Raw genomic sequence first — 25,849 nt, forward strand, 5'->3', positions numbered from 1 at the left:
CTTCAGCAATAACATCTAATGCCATTGCATGTTTGTCTTACATAGCTGCTTTGTGACAAGGAGTTTGCCAAGCAAAGGACATATCTACAGTTGTTGTACTCCTGACTCTGCAGGGGGTCAACCTGATACAAGCATAAATAAAGTGTTTTTATATATCCTCTTTAATATAGATATTCGCCATTTTCTCCAGGTATACAAAGTAGACAATAAAGTTGCCGGACTTTTGTCCTCATGTGTATTTGGTGATTGGCTAAAATGTGTCATCAAAAAATTGATTTCCTACTCATTATTTATCAATGACTGAACTCATAATTTGGAAATGTTACACATTTTCTTTCACGACAGAACTACTCCACAAATTTGAAAAAAAAAAAAATGAATAGCAAAATGTTTGTTTTCTCATGAATGTAATTAGTGAAGAAAGTCATATTGAGCAGTATTTGCCCTGTAGAAAGTTCAGGTGAGAGTCCCTCACTCCAGATGTCCACGTGGGTCCAGATGTCCACGTCGGTCCAGATGTCCAGTGGGTCCAGATGTCCACGTGGGTCCAGATGTCCCGTGGGTCCAGATGTCTGGGTCCAGATGTCCACGTGGGTCCAGATGTCCACGTGGGTCCAGATGTCCACGTGGGTCCAGATGTCCACGTCGGTCCACTTCTCACAGAGGCACAGAACTGTTGACTGCTTCTTACAAGATAGAAGTCAGAATTAGTAGCGAAGTGTAGTAAACGTTCACTTCTTCCTCCTCACTTTGGGTTTCTTGACCGGCCTCAGGTATGGATTGTCAATCATGTTTTCTTCACTGGCCTTCACTGAGGGAACCACACCCCCAGGGGGCAGCATGGAATTCTCCTTATCAGCTCCAGGATCATCCTACATTTTAATAAAGGTATAGATGAGGAAAATGAACATAATTTAAAAAATATAAACTCATTTACAACTAGCCTTGCCATGGACTCCATATTAGAGATGGATACTAACAGTGTCATCCCAATAAGGATGTAGCAATCAACACCAGCTACAGTTGAATATACATTGTGTAAACCAAACATTAGGAACACCTTTCTAATATTGAGTTGCGCACCCCACCCCTTTTGCCCTTAGAGCAGCTTTAATGAGTTGCTTTAATTCATTGGGGGTTTCAAAAGCGTTCCACAGGGATAATGACCAATGCTGACTACAATGCTTCTCACAGTTGTGACAAGTTGGCTGGGTGTCCTTTGGGTGGTGGACCACTCGATACACTCGGGAAACTGTTGAGCATGAACTGGTACACCTGGCACCTACTACCATACCCCATTCAAAGGCACTTAAATCTTGCCCATTCACCCTCTGAATGGCATACATACACAATCTATGTCTCAAAGCTTAAAAATCCTTCTTTAACCGGTCTCCTCCCCTTCATCTTTAACCAGTCTCCTCCCCTTCATCTTTAACCAGTCTCCTCCCCTTCATCTTTAACCAGTCTCCTCCCCTTCATCTTTAACCAGTCTCCTCCCCTTCATCTTTAACCAGTCTCCTCCCTTCATCTTTAACCAGTCTCCTCCCCTTCATCTTTAACCAGTCTCCTCCCCTTCATCTTTAACCAGTCTCCTCCCCTTCATCTTTAACCAGTCTCCTCCCCTTCATCTTTAACCAGTCTCCTCCCCTTCATCTTTAACCAGTCTCCCCCCCTTCATCTTTAACCAGTCTCCTCCCCTTCATCTTTAACCAGTCTCCTCCCCTTCATCTTTAACCAGTCTCCTCCCCTTCATCTTTAACCAGTCTCCTTCATCTTTAACCAGTTCATCTTTAACCAGTCTCCCCCCCTTCATCTTTAACCAGTCTCCTCCCCTTCATCTTTAACCAGTCTCCTCCCCTTCATCTTTAACCGGTCTCCTCCCCTTCATCTTTAACCGGTCTCCTCCCCTTCATCTTTAACCGGTCTCCTCCCCTTCATCTTTAACCGGTCTCCTCCCCTTCATCTTTAACCGGTCTCCTCCCCTTCATCTTTAACCGGTCTCCTCCCCTTCATCTTTAACCGGTCTCCTCCCCTTCATCTTTAACCGGTCTCCTCCCCTTCATCTTTAACCGGTCTCCTCCCCTTCATCTTTAACCGGTCTCCTCCCCTTCATCTTTAACCGGTCTCCTCCCCTTCATCTACACGGACTGAAGTGGTTTTAACAAGTGACATCAATAAGGGATCATAGCTTTTTCCTGGATTCACCTGGGCAGTCTGTCAGGGAAAGCAGGTGTTCCTTGGTTTTCCTCATGAAAGGTTAATTCTGTATAGGCGTAACCACATTGAACTGCAGATAATATAACTCTGGGTTAAATATTTCCCTTGGCCCTTGTCCCCGACTCACATTGAGGTTGTTGCCTGGCATGTTCTCGCTGTCGGTCTGATCATCCTGTTCAGAGGAGTCCGTCTCCTCCAAAGTCTGCAGCTCCAGTTCTGAAGGCAGTAGGGCACTGAGATACGGGATGGAGCTGGGCCGCGCTGCGATCACTGGCAATCACAATAACAAAGGCACAAGTTATATTAACAATGCAAACACAGGCACATAACATTGTCTGTAGTAAGAAATGAGATTAGTGGGAACTGAAAACTTTTTTTACAGATTGAGAAAGAATGAAGGGAAACATATAACAGAAACAGAATCACGTGTGACCACAACGACGAGCGCGCACTCACAAGGAAAGGCAGTGATGTCATCCTTGAAAAGGCTCTGTGTTTCTCCGGTCTTGGCCATGAAGCGTGTGAGAGCTCGCTCCACGTCTCTCCTCTGAGAGGCTGCCTTCTCTCGCACCACCTGGTAATCTGACACAGGCTCCCGAAACGTCTGTGACAAAGACAACAGAGAGGAAACTCACTCATCTTTCAAATCTTTTCACTAGACTACTGGAAAAAGTGTAAAAGCGTATTAATGCTAATGTTTCTGGCTGGGAAAACTAAGAAGTGTGGTTAACTCACTGGAGTTTTGATGTAGGTGTGGGGATCAGGGAACTCAGGGAAGTGGCTGGGTATGTGGGAGGGATGAGTGCGTTTCTGTCCAGCGATCAAGGCCTTCGGGATCACAGGAGCATTCGTTACTGGAGCTGAAAAATACACACCAATTGTCAGGTAGGCAACTAGGCATCACAATTACTTTCATTCTAGGACCAGTCACTAGTGCTCTATAGTGTTCTTGTGTTTTGTGCTCAGTTCTAGTCCAAGGGTGTTCACAGTCTTCTTTAAATAACTGATCTCAGTCCTCTTAAAGTTAACTTTTAAAGCACCAGCACAGCTGTTGTTACAACAGTGCTGAAGAACGACAAAACTATTGGAACACAATAAAGAGAAAAAACAGAGACGATTATGCACGACAACCAAAAAAAGGTCCTGTGTAGCTCATGTGGTAGAGTATGGCGCTTGCAACGCCAGGGTTGTAGGTTAAATTCCCACGGGGGACCAGTACAAAAATGTATGCACTACTCGCCAACGTGCAAATATTGGACAATAAATTAGACGAGGTACGATCACGAATATCCTACCAACGGGACAGCAACAACTGTAACATCCTATGTTTCACGGAATCGTGGCTGAATGACGACATGGATATTCAGCTAGTATATCCTGCTAGCTGAATATCCATGTCGTCATTCAGCCATGTCGTCATTGCACTTTGGCGAGTAGTATTGACAGTAACGGTAGCTTTCCCACTCTCCTTCTCCGGGTCCTCACGAGGCATCCGGCTCTTTGTCCTCTGTACCTGCGTCGCTTCATGTTGCAAATAACGGGGATGTCGGTCCTGTCGGGTGTTTGGAGAATGTCGTGTGCATCCTGCTTATTGTAGAAAAAATCTTCATCAAATCCGAGGTGAGTGATCACTGTCCTGATACCCAGAAGCTCTATTTTGCCGTAAGATACGGTTGCAGAAACATTATGTACAAAATAAGTTACAAATAACACAAAAAAATAATCACATAATAGCACAATTGGTTGGGCGCCCGTAAAACTGCTGTCATTTCTTCCGCCGCCATGTTAGGAATCTAACTTTTGCCATTGCATAGAAATGCACACAATATAAGAACGAGTTGACAATAATTTACTGCTGTCATATCGACATTCATTATAATTGCTTGTGTCGAGTTTCACTATTTATTTAAGGCCACTTGGCACTTATAATGGTGTTTAAGCTACTGATGTTTGGGGTATTTTTTGGGCGTTATAAAAATAAACTTACTGTGTTCCAACACATATGCTTTCTGTTTCATAGTTGTAACAATGCCACTCCATGAATAACATTGATTGAACACTTATTTTTATTTTTTTTACATATCGTATTCTAATGTTTTTTTTCTTCAACTAAACAAGTCAGTTAACAACAAATTCTTATTAACAATGACGGCCAACCCCCCGGCCAAACCCTCCTCTAACCCGGAAGACGCTCGGCCAATTGTGTGCCACCCTAAGAGAATCCCAATCACTGCCGGTTGTGACACAGCCTGGGAACGAACCAGGGTCAGTAGCGACGGCTCTAGCACTGAAGTTCCTTAGAGCGCTGCACCACTCGAGAGGCCAATGTTACCTAAGAACTTCAAAAACACAACCAAATGATTCCTAACAGTAAAGACATACTAACAGTAAAGACATACTCACGGGCAGTTATAACCATCCTCTGTGATCTCTTGGCATACACTGGCAAAGTGTTTACATTGAAACCTGTGGTGATACATGAGAGATAAGTTGATGAAGGCAAATTAAATAGAGATTTCATTTTCAAGCTGCAATTCTTTAGCATATTTCCTGAAGTTAAACTCACCCATTTCAATGAGTGTGACCACAGTGTCAGAAAGGGTGGGCGTGATTCTGGCTGTGTGTTCACAGTACGCCTTGGCACAACGTCCCACTTCAGATATGTCTCAAAAAGCATAGGGAATAGACACCAATTAGTGGTCAGTAATACAGACATTTGTGATTATTTCTTAAAAATCCTAGTCACTTGACATGGCTTGTTGTTTAATTCAAGCCAGTAAAGGGTTATTGTTAGTTTAATCCCAAACTGAAAACATGTATAACATTTTCAATAACAACAAAACAATGGTTGCATACAGCTCTGGATCATCTCAGTGAGTGATTCCACGGCCGCCTTCTCTGCGCTTTCGAACCCACACTCTGTCAGCAGCGAGCTCACCACCACCTGGAGGGTGCGACGCCGGGCAAGCTGGTAGTTCTCTGCCGGACTGGACGTCGCCTTACCACCCCCTGAACGCTGTAAAACAAACATGGGTGAGAAAACCCTTTCACTCAGGGATAGCAAACTACAATAGCTAGTTATACGTTTAGTCAGCATTGTTGACGTCAACGCCAGTTTATAAAACAGCAAGTCAGCCACCTACAACATTCGTTTAAACGTAACGTTAACTAGTGAATGGCTTTCATTTGATGACCCCCCCCCCCAAATTATAGCGTCTCTTAATTTGCTAGTTAGCTAACGGCGTTACATAGCTATGACAAAATATTTGATTTACCCCTACTACAGCACTGAATCCACCCGCCATCACCGCAGGGTCTGCCATCTGCACGGTATATGGTGATTATTTGCTATCAAAAAGCTACAGTTACACAAAGTTACGCCTTTCTGACTAACTAATAAATTATCTAGCTAACGTTACTGTGGCTAGGTAGGTACAGCCAGAAAAACAACATTGACGTAATTTCCGGCAGGACAGGCAGTTTCTGCTTATAAAATAGATTTGCTGCCACCTACTGCATGAACTGTCTTAAAGCAATTATAAACTGGGTGGTTCTCGCCCTGAATGTTGACTGGCAGCCGTGGTGTATCACGAGTATGACAAAACATTTATTTTTACTGCTCTCATTACGTTGGTCACCAGTTTATAATAGCATTTAGGCACCTCTGGGGTTGTGACATTTTGCCAATATACCACGACTAAGGGCTCTGTCCAGGCAATCCGCGTTGCGTCGTGCATAAGAAAAGCCCCCTTATTGGCCATATACTACACTTCCTTCAGCGTTCCCGTACCTGCTCAAAATGTGTGTCCTCTCTGAAACCTATAGTATTTAAACATTGGATTGCTGATGCTATGTATTGGCCAATGATAGGCTTTGAAGCCACTGACCTCCATATTGGTACACCTCAGAAGGAGCAGTCCTTCAATGGAATGGATGGAATTTTACAATATTTAAATTAAATGTTTCAAGGACAGAATGACATGTTTTTATGTATTTCTTTCTTGTAGTGGGAACAGTAACATTGGACCTCTAAAAAAAATCTACCTTAAGATTTTTAAAATATTTTTATTTATTTATGTTCAGTTCAAATATGTATGCATGAAGGTGTCTGTAATAGAATATACTTGGCAAAAATGAATGTAGACATTTATAAATGCATTTCTATAACTTTTTACACTAGTGGAGGAGTACAAAAATGCCTGCGCAGTGGCCTTAAAACAGAGCCCCCTGTCAGTCATCTAGGGTATATATATATACATTATTGGGCAGGCTACCTTAGGTTACTCAAAACACTGTTTGACATGAAACACATCATGACCCAGTGGTAACATAAAATAGGTTTATTAGGTCGCCAAAAGATAATACAAATTCTCAATCAGTCATAAAGCTTCTGCTGCCCAGCAGCCAGTCATAACTGTAGCCTGTTGTTGCATCGGTCCATCCATCCATCCATCCATCCATCCATCCATCCATCCATCCATCCATCCATCCATTCAGTCTCTTCTCTTCTCATTGCTAATACGTCAAGGTGTCCCTAAACATGGCCAAATTATCATGATAAAATCACCAAGTGCAATCCCTTTTGATTGCCAGGTGGATTTAGCTTATTTCACAACATTTTGTGTTCTAAGTGTTGGTTTCATTAGTGTGTGTAGAGTTCAATCAACATGAGAAGGAGTTGCAGTGCATCTTCAACAGGCATGTGACCTGATAGACGCCCTCCTCTGACGACTTTCCAGTGGCTTCTTAGCATCAATCTCCGTTTGCAACTCATCCACAACATCAGGCTCGTCAGTGATTATCTCTGGCTCCAGCATTTGCCTCTTCTTCTCCTCTGTAATCAGCTTGATCATTTCCTCGTCTAATGGATCCTGATCACAAAATGGCATGCAGACCGTTTCCACCAGCCCACCGACCACTCCAAACAATGCCAGGGTAGAACCTAGCAGGTACACCTTCATCATGCCCCGACTGGGCCTCTGGCTCAGGATCTCTTTAGCGAAAGGAATGATCTCGTTCATAGTCTCCATTGTCTTAAGTTGAGTCTATGGAGAAAAAAATGACATTTAATAATTAATAGGCTATTCAATAACTAATTTGCTAAATGATTAGTATTGACCGCCGATCATTTTATGATCATCATAATGCATTAAGTAATATATCAGTGAAAATATCTCAAATAATATTCTGACCATGTAGATTTCACTGTATAATTCTAAATTAGATTGAATGAAGAGTCCACAGAAAAGAGCAGAAAATATTTTAATATACTTACTTGTATAGCAACCTGTTAAATGATTTCCTTAGATTTCGTCTTAGTCGAACATCCACAAACGAAGATGCAATGAGATGTGCTGGGTTTTATACATAATGGGATCCATGTCAACTCCCACATAGTGTCAAATGATGAATATTCATGACGATGGGTGTTCAGAGCAAGTGCTGTGGTGGAGGCAACTGCTTTGAGGCAATGTCTTCAATGTCTGGTGCAATTGGCATTTGTCCAGGGCTGTTTTAGAAACAGCCAGGAGTGGGTACAAAGGCAAGGTCATCGAAAACCTCCATCTTGCCAAAATATATTGTGCAAGTAATATCACGTGAGTCACATGTGTTTGGGTCATGCAACATAGATGCAATGGTGTGGTTGGACAAGTTAAAGTGATGCTCTAGAGGTTTTGTATAATTTCAGCTAGTAGTTTTGAAACTAGCGCTCATGAGGCAAAAGGGGTCTCTGAAAATTGTGCACAATTGTGTACTTCGTCATCCATTTCATATGATATGCTACACCCTGCAAAATATGATATGCTATGAATTCCAATTTGTATAATATGTTACGAATTTGTAAGTACTTAAGATCCCGGACTGCATCTTTATTAAGCGTAGTAGTGCTGAATAGGCTACTGTATTACTGCAGTCTTATCACGTGAAAAGCAGTCATCACTAAGCCCTGAGTGTCAGCTTGACAGTGTATGATGCTACGTAATACAACGACAGAAACTCATTGATCTTGCTGCTTTTAAACACTGCTATGAGTGTGGCCTGTTAGTTCTACACTGACATGTCATCAGAAAAAAATTAAGTTAAATTATGTCAACGGTTAAAGTCCTGACCCTCTTTTGTGGGTCTCATCTACCTGCAAAACTTTGAAGTTGAACTAGGCAAATAGTTCATCTTAAGAGTGAAACGTGTATTGCCTACTATTCTTTTATATTCTGGAATTGACAACTCCACAATGAATAATAAAGAGTGCTTAGACTAACACTACACATGTTGCTGAACATTGACCATCATGTGCATTTGGTTGATTGGTTTGTGTCCAGTGTCTGGTTGCTGAACATTGACCATCATGTGTGGTTGATTGGTTTGTGTCAAGTGTCTGGTTGCTGAACATTGACCATCATGTGTGGTTGGGTGGTTTGTGTCCAGTGTCTTATACATTAAACACCATCAGGAGAGGTTGACTTGTATCCAATGAGAATTATTTGATGTTAAGTACCTCCCCCATAAAGATCAATCAAATTACAGTGCCTTGCGAAAGTATTCGGCCCCCTTGAACTTTGCGACCTTTTGCCACATTTCAGGCTTCAAACATAAAGATATAAAACTGTATTTTTTTGTGAAGAATCAACAACAAGTGGGACACAATCATGAAGTGGAACGACATTTATTGGATATTTCAAACTTTTTTAACAAATCAAAAACTGAAAAATTGGGCGTGCAAAATTATTCAGCCCCCTTAAGTTAATACTTTGTAGCGCCACCTTTTGCTGTGATTACAGCTGTAAGTCGCTTGGGGTATGTCTCTATCAGTTTTGCACATCGAGAGACTGAATTGTTTTCCCATTCCTCCTTGCAAAACAGCTCGAGCTCAGTGAGGTTGGATGGAGAGCATTTGTGAACAGCAGTTTTCAGTTCTTTCCACAGATTCTCGATTGGATTCAGGTCTGGACTTTGACTTGGCCATTCAAACACCTGGATATGTTTATTTTTGAACCATTCCATTGTAGATATTGCTTTATGTTTTGGATCATTGTCTTGTTGGAAGACACATCTCCGTCCCAGTCTCAGGTCTTTTGCAGACTCCATCAGGTTTTCTTCCAGAATGGTCCTGTATTTGGCTCCATCCATCTTCCCATCAATTTTAACCATCTTCCCTGTCCCTGCTAAAGAAAAGCAGGCCCAAACCATGATGCTGCCACCACCATGTTTGACAGTGGGGATGGTGTGTTCAGGGTGATGAGCTGTGTTGCTTTTACGCCAAACATAACGTTTTGCATTGTTGCCAAAAAGTTCAATTTTGGTTTCATCTGACCAGAGCACGTTTCTTCCACATGTTTGGTGTGTCTCCCAGGTGGCTTGTGGCAAACTTTAAATGACACTTTTTATGGATATCTTTAAGAAATGGCTTTCTTCTTGCCACTCTTCCATAAAGGCCAGATTTGTGCAATATACGACTGATTGTTGTCCTATGGACAGAGTCTCTCACCTCAGCTGTAGATCTCTGCAGTTCATCCAGAGTGATCATGGGCCTCTTGGCTGCATCTCTGATCAGTCTTCTCCTTGTATGAGCTGAAAGTTTAGAGGGACGGCCAGGTCTTGGTAGATTTGCAGTGGTCTGATACTCCTTCCATTTCAATATTATCGCTTGCACAGTGCTCCTTGGGATGTTTAAAGCTTGGGAAATCTTTTTGTATCCAAATCCGGCTTTAAACTTCTTCACAACAGTATCTCGGACCTGCCTGGTGTGTTCCTTGTTCTTCATGATGCTCTCTGCGCTTTTAACGGACCTCTGAGACTATCACAGTGCAGGTGCATTTATACGGAGACTTGATTACACACAGGTGGATTGTATTTATCATCATTAGTCATTTAGGTCAACATTGGATCATTCAGAGATCCTCACTGAACTTCTGGAGAGAGTTTGCTGCACTGAAAGTAAAGGGGCTGAATAATTTTGCAAGCTCAATTTTTCAGTTTTTGATTTGTTAAAAAAGTTTGAAATATCCAATAAATGTCATTCCACTTCATGATTGTGTACCACTTGTTGTTGATTCTTCACAAAAAAATACAGTTTTATATCTTTATGTTTGAAGCCTGAAATGTGGCAAAAGGTCGCAAAGTTCAAGGGGGCCGAATAGTTTCGCAAGGCACTGTATCTCTGTGGCTACCCCTTTATTGGTTGGAAAGCCCCAGCTGCAGTATTCGGTTCATTCCTAATCAAACAAAATTGTACAGATAGCTTTGTGTAAGTCCTAATGCCTCTGAGACCTCCTGTGTCAGTGCCTTAGCCTATGGGTGTCCACAATAAATGGGTGTATATATTGACATTGATGATAAGTCGATGGGGTTACGTTGGATATGTGTGAAGAACCATGCCCTTTGACATGATTTCCAAAAGGAGGACAAGAGGAGGAAGGCAGTCGTCTGGATCTGTTGTGAAATAGTCTGTTCCCTATCACTCGTCACAGAGGGCCATGTGTTGGGGCACTGATGGCGATAATAAAATACAGAACATATTGTCAGACCTGGGTGACTGTTGAAAAGGCTTTTTCACACTCCAGACCCACTGACATTCTTCAAAATGTGACTGCCAGTCAGACCGAAGGGATAAAGTCCACTGTAAAATTGCGTTATCACACATTGCTATCTGGAATCCTGAGATGCACACTCATGTTCTTTATTCTCATGCTATGTGCACAGTAAATTCAACCTTTCCCTTCTCACTGGTTCTTGGCAATGATAAACTCCCTAGAGGTAATGTTGCATAATGTGGCTGCAATTATGCTGTCAGAAAAACCCTTACGTGTAAGAGGAATAGCTCCACAAACTCTACACAGACTCTGTTTTAGTAGTGGCTCTGAACTGGCATGTATGTGACTGTGAAGAAACTGGGAGACTGTTCGGGGACCGTTGACCCATATTTCTGGGTTCTGTGCCACGCTCTTTTGCCTGAATAGGAAGTCTGTCTCGCTCGCTGTGCTCCAAGTCAACTATTTTGGGGTTGGGAGAGGAGGGAAGTGGGGTGGGAAAGAGGGATAACACGCTGCATGTAGCGCTCATGTGGGGACCTTTTCATCCATACCACATGAGAAGAAAGGACAAAAGTACACCAACTGGGGTCAAATGTTTTGTGTCGCCTTCCAAAAGCTTCCCACAATAAGTTGGGTGAATTTTGGCCCATTTCTCCTGACAGAGCTGGTGTAACTGAGTCAGGTTTGTGGATCTCCTTGTTCGTACATGCCTTTTCAATTCTGCCGAGAACTTTTCTATAAGATTGAGGTCAGGGCTTTGTGATGGCCACTCCAATGCCTTGACATTGTTGTCCATAAGCCATTTTGCCACAACTTTGGAAGTATGCTTGGGGTCATTGTCCATTTGGAAGACCCATTTGCGACCAAGCTTGAGATGTGGCTTCAATATATCCACATCATTTTTGTTCCTCATGGTGCTATCTATTTTGTGAAGTGCACCAGACCGTCCTGCAGCAAAGCACCACCACAGCACAATGCTGACACCCCCGTGCTTCACGGTTGGGATGGTGTTCTTCGGCTTGCAAGCCTCCCCCTTTTCCTCCAAACATAACGATGGTCATTATGACCAAACAGTTCTATTTTTGTTTCATCAGAACAGAGGATATTTCTCTAACAAGTATGATCTTTGTACAGATGTGCGGTTGCAAACCGTAGTCCGTCTTTTTTATGGCGGTTTTGGAGCTTCCTTGCTGAGCGGCCTTTCAGGTTATGTCGATATAGGACTCATTTTACTGTGGATATAGATACTTTGGTACCTGTTTCCTCCAGCATCTTCACAAGGTCCTTTGCTGTTGTTCTGGGATTGATTTGCACTTTTCACACCAAAGTACGTTCATCTCTAGGAGACAGAACGCGTCTCCTTCCTGAGCGGTATGACGGCTGCGTGGTCCCATGGTGTTTATACTTGCGTACTATTGTTTGTACAGATGAATGTGGTACCTTCAGGCGTTTGGAAATTGCTCCCAAGGATGAACCAGACTTTTTTTCTGAGGTCTTGGCTGATTTCTTTTGATTTTCTCATGATGTCAAGCAAAAAAGGCACTCAGTTTGAGGGTCGACCTTGAAATACATCCACAGTAACACCTCCAATTGACTCAAAGGATGTCAATTAGCCTATCAGAAGCTTTTAAAGCCATGACATCATATTCTGGAATTTTCCAAGCTGTTTAAAGGCACAGTCAATTTAGTGTATGTAAATATCTGACCCACTGAAATTGTGATACAGTGAATTATAAGTGAAATAATCTGTCTGTAAACAATTGTTGTAAAAATTACTTGTGTCATGCACAAAGTAAATGTCCTAACCAACTTGCCAAAACTATAGTTTGTTAACAAGAAATCTGTGGAGTGGTTGAAAAACGAGTCTTAATGACTCCAACCTACGTGTATGTAAACTTCCGACTTCAACAGTATCTAATTGAATAACATTGGATTAGCAAACTGATTTAATAACATTGGACTAGCTAGCTGATTTAATAACATCTGATTAGCTAGCTGCTTTAATAACATTGGATTAGCTATCTGATTAATAACCTTGGATTATCTAGCTGATTTAATAACATTAGATTAGTTAGCTTCTTTAAAAACATTGTATTAGCTATCTGATTTTATAACATTGGATTAGCTAGCTACTTTAATAACATTGGAATATCTATCTGCTTTAAAACAGTATTTTTGAAGAGGGAGATTTGGTGGAAAGTATAAGAGGGACAAATAACATGTTTTCAGATTATAAAAAAGAGTCCTGTATTGCTGCTGGTTCCCTTTATCTAATATTAGGTTTTGGATTTTATTTATCTCTTATTTTACCAGGTAAATTGTCTGAGAACACATTCTCATTTGCAGCAACAACCTGGGGAATAGTTACAGGGGAGAGGAGGGGGATGAATGAGCCAATTGTAAACTGGGGATTATTAGGTGACCGTGATGGTTTGAGGGCCAGATTGGGAATTTAGCCAGGACACCAGAGTTAACACCCTTACTCTTAAAATAAGTACCATGGGATCTTTAATGACCTCAGAGAGTTAGGACACCCGTTTAATGTCCCATCCAAAAGACAGCACCCTACACAGGGCAGTGTCCCCAATCACTGCCCTGGGGAATTGGGATAATTTGTTGTTGTTTTTTTGACCAGAGGAAAGAGTGCCTCCTACTGGCCATCCAACACCACTTCCAGCAGCATCTGGTCTCCCATCCAGGAACTGACCAGGACAAACCCTGCTTAGCTTCAGAAGCAAGCCAGCGTGGTATGCAGGGTGGTATGCTGCTGGCCAAAATATCAAAAGATTAATATCTGATAATATTCAGTATAAAAAAAAGTAAAAGTAAAGAAAATTAGAAAGGGGTCAAATACCTTTTCACGGCACTGTGTGTGTGTGTGTATATATATATATATATATATATTGTCCTGACTTCCGCCGAAGTCGGGTCCTCTCCTTGTTCGGGGAGCGTTCGGCGTCACCGGTCTTCTAGCCATCGCTGATCCACCTTTCATTTTCTATTTGTTTTGTCTTGTTTTCCCACACACCTGGTTTCTATTCCCTCATTACCTGTCGTGTATTTAACCCTCTGTTCCCCCCATGTCTTTGTGTGAGATTGTTTGTTGTATGGGCATGTGCACTTATGTCTGGTTTTGCGAGGGGTTATTTTACCCGTATTTTGTTGTTCTGGGTACAGCTTGTTTTGTGCATTATTAAAGTGCTCCAGTTGTTACCCATTTCCGCTCTCCTGCGCCTGACTTCCCCGCAGACAGTTAAGCACTGCTTACATTTTATATATATATATATATATATATATATATATATATATTAGTGTGTGTGTGTGTGTGTGTGTATATATATGATTGTGCATATAGAGTAAATCCAGACGATTGTGCATATTCAGTAATCCAGATTCATGTGCATATCCAGATCAAATCATCCAAGTGCAGAGCAGAGCATACAACGCAAGAAGAATACCACATCATAGCATAGATGATAGCTTCAGACACGTGCAATAGCCTAGGCTAGACACAATTGAATAGAATATACTATTTTCCCCAGAGGAAAATACATTCCGGAATACCGTGTTCAAGTGTTGCTATCCATAGTTCAGAACACGTACAACATCGTTTAGATATGTTTTAATCTTTTTATCATCACTTCAGGCTCGTTTAAACTTTAAAGACATTTCTCAGATTGTTAGACGTTTAAAAACTGGTCCAGTGTTTTTTTCCTACGGCTCTAAACACAAAGGGACCAAATTGGCTGCTGCATCCCCTGCGCAATCAATCGAATTAGCCTGTTAAAAATGATATTTTACACGATTCTGATTGTAAAACAACCTCAAAAATAGATTTACAGATAAGATACATTATTTGAATTTAGTTGTAGGGTTATGGACTTTTTTTCAGAATCTGAATGTCATCCACGCGCAGAATAGCCTAGAAATTCGGCTAAAAAGTTGCTTGCTGAAATTACATATTTTATTTTATTTATATATATAAAAAAGCAACTATATCATAGGACGTGGCTACAATCCTTCAATTCAGAAGCACTGATGGACCGATTTTGGAATGAATGAGATAGGCCTATATATACCCCAGAAGCAGTTTACACGGGCATAGCGGATTTCTCTTGGACTTTCCTGTGAGGCTGCTGTAGTTGATGTATGTAGCTATTCTGACTCTCCTGCCAAAAACACGTTGAAGACTGGACAGATTACTGTGTCGGCAGCCGCGGAAATAACAATCTTTTTCAGGTCTTAAATGAGGTCCCGCGGTTAAATCCCCGTTTAATGGGGAGGGGCCGAGATCTCACGGTTGTTCATTTATTGAGAGAGAAGTGCAGACTGTAGTCAACACTTTGTCATGTCTCTCCAACGTCGTGCTGGTGTTGAACAACAAATAATGGGATAATTTTTGTCAAATTGGTTACTTTTCCATCCATCAGTTTACCAAACAAAGTGGCAGGGTCATACTGTTTCAATTACAGATTGTATCTTTGATCTATACATTTGTATTACCAGATGTGCAGTAGCCTATTCATTGAAATAGGAATGTGTTAGGATTTATTACTTTTCATCAAGGTGACATCATGCAAATATATATTTAGTATTTTACTGTTGATGCATTCATTTATACTTTTCATACACATGCAGAATACTGAAAATGGCACTGCACAGCCAAATTGCAATGGGTTTATGCATGCTCTCAATGCATGTTGATTTGGCAAACATTATTACTGTCAGACATTGTATATCAGTAATTATTATTTGATAATTATAAATTATATATCAAGCTTTACAGCTAGCCATAGCCTATGTGCTCACACAACACCACAATGCAAGCACAGCACTCACAAGAAACAGGATGCAAATTGTTAATGACCACACTGGATTGTAACAGCATATTGTAGATGTGAAGGACTCCTTCATGCCCTTGACTCTTCACAGGTTTATAGTGTACATGAATCTCTCATAGGCTTATCCGGTACTGATCATTTGATAACTTGTCATAACACTAGGCAATGACAAAGGAGAAGCAATGTCAAACACAGCATCAATTAGTCATGGAAGGAAAACAAGGCATGCCATCACATTTCTATGCAATGATTATAACACATATTAACCATTGTTTCTTTAATGGTCCTGTTCAACATCAGAACACGGTTTAACACACTTTAACCCTAAAAGCAGCAACATTTTTTTTTTACCCAAAATTAGTAATGATTGAAAAGAGACACTTTGAAACGCTATGGGCTATCAAATCAGTTCCAATTGTATCTGAAAGATGAGACTCTCAACTTGGTATAGAGACATTGACTGGAAGCTAAGCATGTATTTTCTGGCAGCATACCACCCTGCATCCTGCTTCTGACTTGCCTCTGAAGCTAAGCAGGGTTAATCCTGGTTGTTCCCTGGGTGGGAGACCAGATGCTGTTGGAGGGCCAGTAGGATGCACTCTTTTCTCTGATCTAAAAAAAATATCCCACTCCCCCAGGGAAGTGATTGGGGATATTTCCCTGTGTAGCGGTGCCTTCTTTTGGATGGGACGTTAAAAGGGTGTCCTGACTATCTGTGGTCACTAAAGATCCCATGGAACTTATTGTAAGCGTAGGGGCATTTAACCCCAGTGTCCTGGCTAAATTCCCAAGCTGGACCTCGTACAACCATGGCCACCTATATATAGGGTTAACCTTGGTTGCAGAGATGAGTACTGAATAGCTGTTACATGATAAGAATGATGAGGGTACAGTATTATCCTGTACTGATGAGCTCACCTCAGCTGAAGGGCTCACACTCAAGCCATACCAAGTTACCAAGACCCGGCGAAGCAGTTCATCCTAAAATAAATCTGTTGTACAACCTCACTGACAATCAAACCAAAGGTCCATTCTAGAGCTCATGTGTACCTAATAACACTGACTCAAAAAGGACCATCACTAGTGTACTAGTAAACTATGCTTAAAGTCCCAATGCGGTCTTTAAATTGTGTTTTAAAATCATCACTGTGTGTTTAATGAAAATCCAGCATATATTTTGTTTAATTTATTTCACTGAGTATATTTTGGCCATTCAAAAGCGCAGTCTTATCGTGTGGGTGTTAGAAAATACATTTGAAGATATTTACATACACCGTTCTGATTGGTAGATGATATTGTAATTGGTCTATTGTAATCAGATCATATTGTGGTCTGGGTCAAGAACTCCATCCCACCAGAACAGGCTGAAATTACAGCCATTTTTTCAAACAGCTCTTACACAAAACAGGAATCATCATAATTTTCACAATGTCAGTTTTATGTCGACCTCATATTGTGAAATTGTCATAACATCTTTGGAATGGTTTGCATCCTCCCTCGCCCAGATTTCCAAGATGGCATCATACGCACTTGCCCAGCTTGCCATACTCACCCATTCATACATAAAGCCCAAGGTTAAAACTTTGGGATGGCCCTTTGTAACTTTGGCCAGGTAATGTATATTGTAAGTGTTGTACGCAAGCACTGTAATCAAGGGTTCCTGTTAACATCAAATTAATCTCATGATCTCTTCTTCCTTTGCTGAATAATAAATATAAAGGATGAGGGTTCATATTTATAAAAATAAAACCTGCATGAGATTAAAGAAATAGGTACATGTAGGAAATTCACCTTGGTAAATGTACATGATTTTGCAAGGAGAGACAATTAGCAATAAAGGTTATAATTTTTTTTTATAATAAAGAAACATTTGAGGTATAATGCTTCACCTGCCCCCTTTGTTTGGCCTGCAAATGGGGCTTTGTTTGGGATCAATTAGGCTGCGTTTACACAGGCAACCCAATTTGGATCTTTTTCCAATAATTTGTCTTTTGGTCAATCAGATCAACTCTTTTGGTCAATCAGATCTGAATCTGGCACATGCTTATACAATAATTGAACATCTAACTCATTAAGGCTTCAGGTCGTTTCATTTAGTTTGGTTGCAGAGTGGAGACATTTGCATAACACTTTAATAAGAGGCCTGTTTCTCTGCAGGGCGCTCGCGTTGTGTGCCTAAGTGAGTTGGTCTACTTTGAGCTCACGTCTGCATCTCAGAGCACCAGCTCCTTCAGTAGGTGACATAACCCTCTTCAGTAGGTGACATAACCCTCTTCAGTAGGTGACATAACCCTCTTCAGTAGGTGACATAACCTCTTTTATTACTTCCAGTATTATATTCAGGTTATTAAAAACAGTCCAAGAGGCTGGATATAGTTGTTTTGCACTGCTAGCAGGTATCACTGAGCATGTTCAATTTGCTGTGAAACAAAATACAATACTTCTTTATACTAGATTATGTTTTGAAAGTCAATTCAACGCCAGTGCCATCAGAATAAACTGTAGATTACAGCCAACACTCGCTGAATTTATAGTTCATGGGCAATTTGTGAAGTCACGTCTCTACAAACTCTGTTCCACAATGTAATGGTTACCACTCTCTAGTCAACACGTCTTATACAGCAAACAACTCCAATACTGTACGTATAATCTAATAACTAAGGGTTTTAGTCTATTCAATCTGTATTGTGGAAGTTCAGCATTAGAGCATGATTGACATTTAAAGGAAAGGTTCCCGCGTTAGCGGATACTGCATTCACGGCAAACGCTGGATATGTCCACTAAATCGGAAATTAGCTTTACATTTCTATCAAACAATCTGTAACGCTTTAGCGATACAGATTAAATAGAGTCCTTAGTAAAAGGAGCTGAAACTGCATGATCTTTATTTGAATTTCTGCAAAAGTACTGTCCTGGCAGCACAATAAGATACATAGGCCTAAGGCCGGGTCTCACTCACAACAGTTTTCCCTGTATTAAACTTGGCCATACTGTTAACATATATTTATTTACAGAGATTTGCAAATGACAAAATGATGGCTAATGGTTATAGTCAACAACAAAAAAATACCCGGTCACTTCAGAATGTATTTCACCGATACACTATCATAGGCTGCGTTTAGACAGGCAGACAAATTCTGATATTTTGACCAATCAGATCAGCTCTAAAAAAGATAAACGAATTATTAGAAAAAGGATCAGAATTGAGTCTTAGTACCACACACATTCACAAAGGGATATAAAATCCATCCAACATGGATTCCGAGAGAGAACCATTAACCCCTGAGAATATTTTATTTATTTTTTATTTAACTAGGCAAGTCAGTTAAGAACAAATTCTAATTTACAATGACGGCCTACACCAGCCAAACCCAGACGACACTGAGCCAATTGTGCGCCGCCCTATGGGACACCCAATTACAGCCTGGATTTGAACCAGGGTGTCTGTCTATAGTGACGCCTCTAGCACTGAGACGCAACGACGTAGACCTAGACCACTGTTGTATTGTAATTACTTTGCCACCATGGCCTATTTTTTGCCTTACCTCTCTTATCCTACCTCATTTGCACTTGCTGTATATAGATTTTTTTCTACTGTATTATTGACTGTATGTTTGTTTTACTCCATGTGTAACTCTGTGTTGTTGTATGTGTTGAAATGCTTTGCTTTATCTTGGCCAGGTCACAGATGCAAATGAGAATTTGCTCTCAACTAGCCTACCTGGTTAAATAAAGATTACATTTTAAAAATAAAACTGCGCCACTCGGGAGAATAACATTAACTATCAATGTAACATGCAAAGCAATCCACAACATGAGCCACTGAAAAGTGCTAACAAAGTGAAAAATTATTTAAAAAATAGTAATAGCAATAATATCATGTATTTAAAGCCCCCATGCAGTCTTATTATTTTTATCATCACTGTACAGCTAATAAAATCACGGTGTTTTTATTTTACGAATACAATATATATTTTTTTTATATGCTCAGTCTGATCGTGTTGACACAAATGTTTGATGCAAATATATTTACATACACAGCCCTGATTGGTGGATAGCATCATCTAGACAAGGGCTCGCCAACCCTGTTAATATATGCCATTTAGCAGACGCTTTTATCCAAAGCGACTTACAGTCATGTGTGCATACATTCTACGTATGGGTGGTCCCGGGAATCGAACCCACTACCCTGGCGTTACAAGCGCCATGCTCTACCAACTGTGCTTGAGAGCTACTGTCCTGTTTTTCAAACAGGTCTTACATAAAAAGGGCACTAATCATTTCATCATTTCAGTGTGTAATTTTGACATCAGTGTGGAAATATCATTTAAAAAAATGGAAAATCACATCAACTGCACTGACCCTTTAACATCATATATATATATGTATAAATAGCACACACACAACCATTCAAATGTTTGGGGTCACTTAGAAATGTCCTTGTTTTTTAAATAACTTTTTTGTCCATTAAAATAACATCAAATTGATCAGAAATACAGTGAAGACATTGTTAATGTTGTAAATGACTATTGTAGCTAGAAACGGCAGATTCTTTAATGGAATATCTACATTGGCGCATAGAGGCCCATTATCAGGAACAATTACTCCTGTGTTCCAATGGCACGTTCTGTTAGCTAATCCAAGTTTATCATTTTAAAAGGTTAATTGATCATTAGAAAACCCTTTCACAATTATGTTAGCACTGAAAACACACTAAAACTGTTGTGCTGATTAAAGAAGCAATAAAACGGTCCTTCGTCAGATTAGTTGAGAATCTGGAGCATCAGCATTTGTGGGTTCGATTACAGGCTCAAAATGGCCAGAAAAAAATAACTTTATTCTGAAACTTGTCAGTCTATTCTTGTTCTGAGAAATGACGGCTATTCCATGTGAGAAATTACCAAGAAACTGAAGATCTCGTACAACGCTGTGTACCACTCCCTTCACAGAACAGTGCAAACGGGCTCTAACCAGGATAGAAAAAGGAGTGGGAGGCCCCAGTGCACAACTGAGCAAGAGGACAAGTACATTAGAGTGTCTAGTTTGAGAAACAGATGCCTCACAAGTCCTCAACTGGCAGCTTCATTAAATAGTACCTGCAAAACACCAGTCTCAACGTCAACAGTGAAGAGGCGAGATACTGGCCTTCTAGGCAGAGTTGCAAAGAAAAAGCCATATCTCAGACTGGCCAATAAAAAGAAAAGATTAAGATGGGGAAAAAGAACACAAACACTGGACAGAGGAAGATTGGAAAAAAGTGTTATGGACAGACAAATCTAAGTTTGAAGTGTTCGGATCACAAAGAAGAACATTCGTGAGACGCCGAGAAAATGAAAAGATGCTAGAGGAGTGCTTGACGCCATCTGTCAAGCATGGTGGAGGTGTAACAGTATAACTGTAGACTGTCCCCTCGCCCATACCCGGGTGCGAACCAGGGACCCTCTGCACACATCAACAACAGCCACCCACGAAGCATCGTTACCCATCGCTCCACAAAAGCCACGGCCCTTGCAGAGCAAGGGGAACTACTACTTCAAGGTCTCAGAGCAAGTGACGTCACCGATTGAAACGCTATTTAGCGCGTACCACCACCAACTAAGCTAGCAGTTTCACATCCATTACAGAGGCAATGTGATGGTCTGGAAGTGCTTTGGTGGTGGTAAAGTAGAGGATTTGTACAGGGTAAAAGGGATCTTGAAGAAGGAAGGCTATCACCCCATTTTGCAATACCATGCCATACCTGTGGACGGCGCTTAATTGGAGCCAATTTCTTCCTACAACAGGACAATGACCAAAAGCACTCCAAACTCCAAACTATGCAATAACTATTTACGGAAGAAGCAGCCAGCTGGTATTCTGTCAATAATGGAGTGGCCAGCACATTCACCGGATCTCAACCCTACTGAGCTGTTGTGGGAGCAGCTTGACCGTATGGTACGTAAGAAGTGCCCATCAAGCCAACTCAACTTGTGGGAGGTGCTTCAGGAAGCATGGGGTGAAATCTCTTCAGTTTACCTCAACAAATTGACAACTAGAATGCCAAAGGTCGGCAAGGCTGTAATTTCTGCAAATGGAGGATTCTTTGAAGAAAGCAAAGTTTGAAGGACACAATTATTATTTCAATTAAAAAAAAATCATTATTTATAACCTTGTCAACACCTTGACTATATTTCCTGTTCATTTTGCAAATTATTTCATGTATGTTTTCATGGAAAATAAGGACATTTCAAAACACATTTTTATGGACCAATTTTGTTTTTATTGTATCTAATTTTGTCACTACATTATAGAAAAGTAGAATTGCGATAATCTCATTAACTTTATGCTTAGCAGAACTAGCAGATTTAGGTTTACCAAAATAAATGAACATGAATCCAGAATTCATTTGAAACAATACTGTCCAACCCACAGAATATAATATCTCCACAATCCACCATGTGTTAAGAACATGCGACTTTGGGTCCTTTGTATTGTCAGCAGGTCCTCAGTGAGGTTGGTGTGAGTTCAGCTGGCTGTGGTGGTCTCTGTATCCTGGGGCTGCTGCTGGAGCAGGACTGCCTTGACTGCGGATGGGGACAGGCCAGGAAGGACAGACAGTTATCCAGGCCAGGGTCTGTGTCGTTGCCTCTGGTCAGTATACTGTACCTCAACATTTAGCACAACACTTGTGGAGAAATACCTTCACCAATACATCTTTGGCTTCGCAAATGCAACATTATGGATGTGTCTGTAAGCAGCAAGTCTCTACTAATATATTTAAGTGTGTATGTAACTGCACATGTATTTCTGTGTGTGTGTGTATGCGTGTGTGTGTGACAGTACCTGTATGTCACCCTCACGTCCAGTCCAAGTCACCCTCACGCCCAGTACACCTGTGCCCCAGCTGAGGCTGTAGGGTGTCTCTTGACCTCTAGCAGCGAGGTGGACTGCTGCTCATCAGAGTCCATCTCTTGTCGTCTCTTCTCGTCTAGAAAGGCCACCAGAGAGTTCCTCATGTCCACCACCTCCAGCATATCCTGCAGCACACGCTCCTCTTCTGCCTGCTGCTCCACAGACTTCTCAGAATCTGGGGTGGACACGGACAGAACGAAAATGACAAACTTTGAACTGGAGCCGAACAGAAAGAAGTCTATCCGCACACAGTCTGCTGCTCCCGATAAGTGATCTTTCAACAATGCTATCAGTAGCTAGGTTTCCATACAATTGGCGACAGACTTTCATGCAAATATTCTCAAATCCGCATAAAGAAAATATGTGCATTTCCCACTAGTGGTGTATTTAAAAAACAACGGACTAGTTACAGATAAAAATCAGTGCATGATGATGTAGCACACACAAAATGTACCTTTTCATGTAGCGAATAAAAATCTAAAGTTCAATGTGTTTCTATCACATTTTCTACTCTAGCAGTGTGTTAAATAGCAAATGTGCCTACTCTGGTCATGGCACATGTGCTCTAGCAAACAGCTGGCAGATAGTGCAGGTAGGCTCTGCGGCAGTGGAGGCTGGTGGGAGGAGCTATAGGAGTACAGGCTTATTGTAATGGCTGGAATGGAATGGTATCAAACACATCAAACATATGGAAACGACATGAGATTATGGATTATAACTGTCAAAACGGCAGTCAAGCATCAATCATCATGTCACCAAAATAAGACCCTTAACACTTATTGGAAAGTGGCATCAAGCTCATACCATGCAGTTTCACCACTATTTGTTATTTTATTTAACCTTTATTTAACTAGGAAAGTCAGTTAAGAACAAAATCTTATTTACAATGACGGCCTACCCCGAACAAACCCGGATGCCGCTGGGCATATTGTGTGCCGCCCTATGGGACTCCCAATCACAGCCGGATGTGATACAACCTTGGTGAGGTGCGGTGCCTTAGACCACAGCGCCACTCGGGAGCCACTGTGAAGTTCATCATAAATTATTTCATCTGTAGCCTAATTTAAACTGCATGGTTTTCCGAGTCATAGTGTGAGGACCACACACCATGCCGTCGTGTGACTCCAAGTTTACTTCGATATAATGGTTATTATATAAATATTTGCACATAAAGGCGTTTACACTGCCATTTCTCGCATAGCACATGTTACACTAAAAAGATCCCACCATGTTGAATGAACTAATTATCTGTCTGCATTTATAAAATTTAATGTTTCCATCACAGCTCTTATGATTTATTTTATATTGTATGAATTAAATCGCATAAAACCTGGATGGAAACGTGGTAAGTGACACAAATGCAACGTTTCGGTCTGTGTTTCATATTGAAATACAGTGAACATCATGAATATAAAGAAAATAAACTGTTTGTGTAGGGTAACTTACCATCCAGCTCGTATCGTCTCAGTTCCATCTCTAGCGTGCTCTGTTTGTCCTCCAGCTCTAGCTGTCGAGACCTGAGGGGCCAAGAGAAGGAAACACCAGCTGGATAACAACAGGGTGACTCAACCTAGAAGACTGCTTCCGGCTGTTTACAGTCAATGGAGCCTATATTAAAGTAAGTTGTGATCAAACCCCCAAAACAAGGAAGTAACTGTTGAATAAGGGTCAGCGTAAACAATAGTGACAGTGTGGAGAGAGGGACGTCTGCTGCTGTGTCCCCACTGGCTTGCTGGGAACTTATGTGCTACACAGAAAACAAAGCATTACTCAATATGTATTGAAATGTGATGAATAAAAACAACAAAATATAAACCAGGGCTATATACTCACGCCACCATAAGGTCTGACTCCTCAGAGACCAGAGTGTTCTTCTGGTGGACCAGATGGACCCACTGGTCGATCATCCCAGGAGAACCACAGCTGTCTGGGGGAGGAAACAGAGGGTGAATGTCAAAAGTATTTTCCACCATTTGTTGGTGAAAATACAGACGAGGATTACAGTGCCTTCAGAAAGTATTCATATCCTTTGAATTTGTGTTAAAGCCTGAATACAAAATGGATTAAATATTATTAGTAGTATTTTTTTTTACACAATACCCCATAATGACAAAGTGAAAACATGTTTAGACATTTTTGCTAATTTATTGTAAAAGAAATACAGAAATATCTAATTTACATAAATATTCACACCCCTGAGCCAATACATGCTAGAATCAACATTTGGCAGCGATTACAGCTGTGAGTCATCCTGGATAATTCTCTAAGAGATTTGCACACCTGTATTGTACGATAGTTGCACATTATTCTTAAAAACAATGATCTCGATTGTGCAACTTTCCACCTCCTCTACTACTGTTCCATATCGATGTGGATAGGGGGTTGCTCCCTCTACTGTTTCTTGAAGTCCACGATCATCTCCTTCGCTTTGTTGACGTTGAGTGAGAGGTTATTTTTCTGACACCACACTCCGAGGGCCCTCACCTTCTCCCTGTAGGCGGTCTCGTCGTTGTTGGTAATCAAGCCTACCACTGTAGTGTCGTCTGCAAACTTGATGATTGAGTTGGAGGCGTGCATGGCCACGCAGTCATGGGTGAACAGGGAGTACAGAAGAGGGCTGAGAACGCACCCTTGTGGGGCCCCAGTGTTGAGGATCAGCGGGGTGGAGATGTTGTTTCCTACCCTCACCACCTGGGGGCAGCCCGTCAGAAAGTCCAGGACCCAGTTGCACAGAAAAGGGACGAGACCCAGGGTCTCAAGCTTAATGACGAGTTTGGAGGGTACTATGGTGTTAAATGCTGAGCTGTAGTCAATGAACAGCATTCTTACATACCGTAATTGCTGGACTATTAAGCGCACCCGAATATTAAACCGCACCCACTGAATTATTTTAAAAAAAATATGTATTTTGTACATAAATAATCTGCACATGTCTATAAGCCGCAGGTGCCTACCGGTACATTGAAACAAATTAACTTTACACAGCCTTTAAACGAAACACGGCTTGTAACAAAAATAAATAGGCTTTAACGAAACACGGCTTGTAACAAAAATAAATAGGCTTTAACGAAACACGGCTTGTAACAAAAATTAAACAGTAGCCTACCAGTAAAGTCATTGGTCACTATCTTCCTCCTCCTGTGCACTGAAACCACTGAAGTAATCTCCTTCGGTGTCGGAGTTGAATAGCCTCAGAATTGCTTCATCCGATGTTAGATGGTTTTCATTGTCGCTCTCGTCACTTTCATCCGGAGGCAAATACCCCGCTGAGCTCATGCTGCCCCTTCAACACGCAGCAGTCCAGCCTTTCGAAACCTGTTGATGATAGTGGATTTTTTGACAATGCTCCACGCTGTCAGGACCCACTGG

The 25,849-nt window shown here is 41.2% G+C and overlaps 3 protein-coding genes across 4 annotated transcripts in view; all 3 read right to left on the reverse strand.

Moving 5' to 3' along the window:
- Window positions 1–143: 143 nt before the first annotated feature.
- Window positions 144–5,679, reverse strand: LOC118360723 (transcription initiation factor TFIID subunit 8-like). Its single transcript, XM_035740067.2, has 9 exons — window positions 5,493–5,679; window positions 5,074–5,233; window positions 4,784–4,882; window positions 4,621–4,683; window positions 2,953–3,077; window positions 2,674–2,821; window positions 2,345–2,487; window positions 614–872; window positions 144–475 (listed from the first exon to the last, which is right to left on the reverse strand). The coding sequence occupies exons 1-8, from the start codon at window positions 5,538–5,540 to the stop codon at window positions 732–734; spliced, it is 927 nt and encodes a 308-aa protein (XP_035595960.1). The 5' UTR covers window positions 5,541–5,679; the 3' UTR covers window positions 144–475; window positions 614–731.
- Window positions 5,680–6,542: 863 nt separating this feature from the next.
- On the reverse strand, window positions 6,543–7,570 carry g0s2 (G0/G1 switch 2). Its single transcript, XM_035740073.1, has 2 exons — window positions 7,493–7,570; window positions 6,543–7,262 (listed from the first exon to the last, which is right to left on the reverse strand). The coding sequence occupies exon 2, from the start codon at window positions 7,245–7,247 to the stop codon at window positions 6,909–6,911; it is 339 nt and encodes a 112-aa protein (XP_035595966.1). The 5' UTR covers window positions 7,248–7,262; window positions 7,493–7,570; the 3' UTR covers window positions 6,543–6,908.
- Window positions 7,571–18,457: 10,887 nt separating this feature from the next.
- LOC118360706 (F-actin-monooxygenase mical1-like) overlaps window positions 18,458–25,849 on the reverse strand; it is a 49,585-nt gene continuing 42,193 nt past the window's right edge. For both annotated transcript variants that reach the window (XM_052485043.1, XM_035740033.2), the window contains 4 exons: window positions 24,314–24,407; window positions 23,927–23,997; window positions 22,412–22,655; window positions 18,458–22,152 (listed from right to left, as the gene is read on the reverse strand). In XM_052485043.1, the coding sequence (XP_052341003.1) occupies window positions 22,447–22,655; window positions 23,927–23,997; window positions 24,314–24,407 (374 nt within the window). In that variant the 3' untranslated portion in view covers window positions 18,458–22,152; window positions 22,412–22,446. The remainder of the gene's footprint in view (window positions 22,153–22,411; window positions 22,656–23,926; window positions 23,998–24,313; window positions 24,408–25,849) is intronic.

Source organism: Oncorhynchus keta, chromosome 28, assembly GCF_023373465.1.
Source record: "Oncorhynchus keta strain PuntledgeMale-10-30-2019 chromosome 28, Oket_V2, whole genome shotgun sequence".
In the NCBI taxonomy this organism is placed as follows: Eukaryota; Metazoa; Chordata; class Actinopteri; order Salmoniformes; family Salmonidae; genus Oncorhynchus; species Oncorhynchus keta.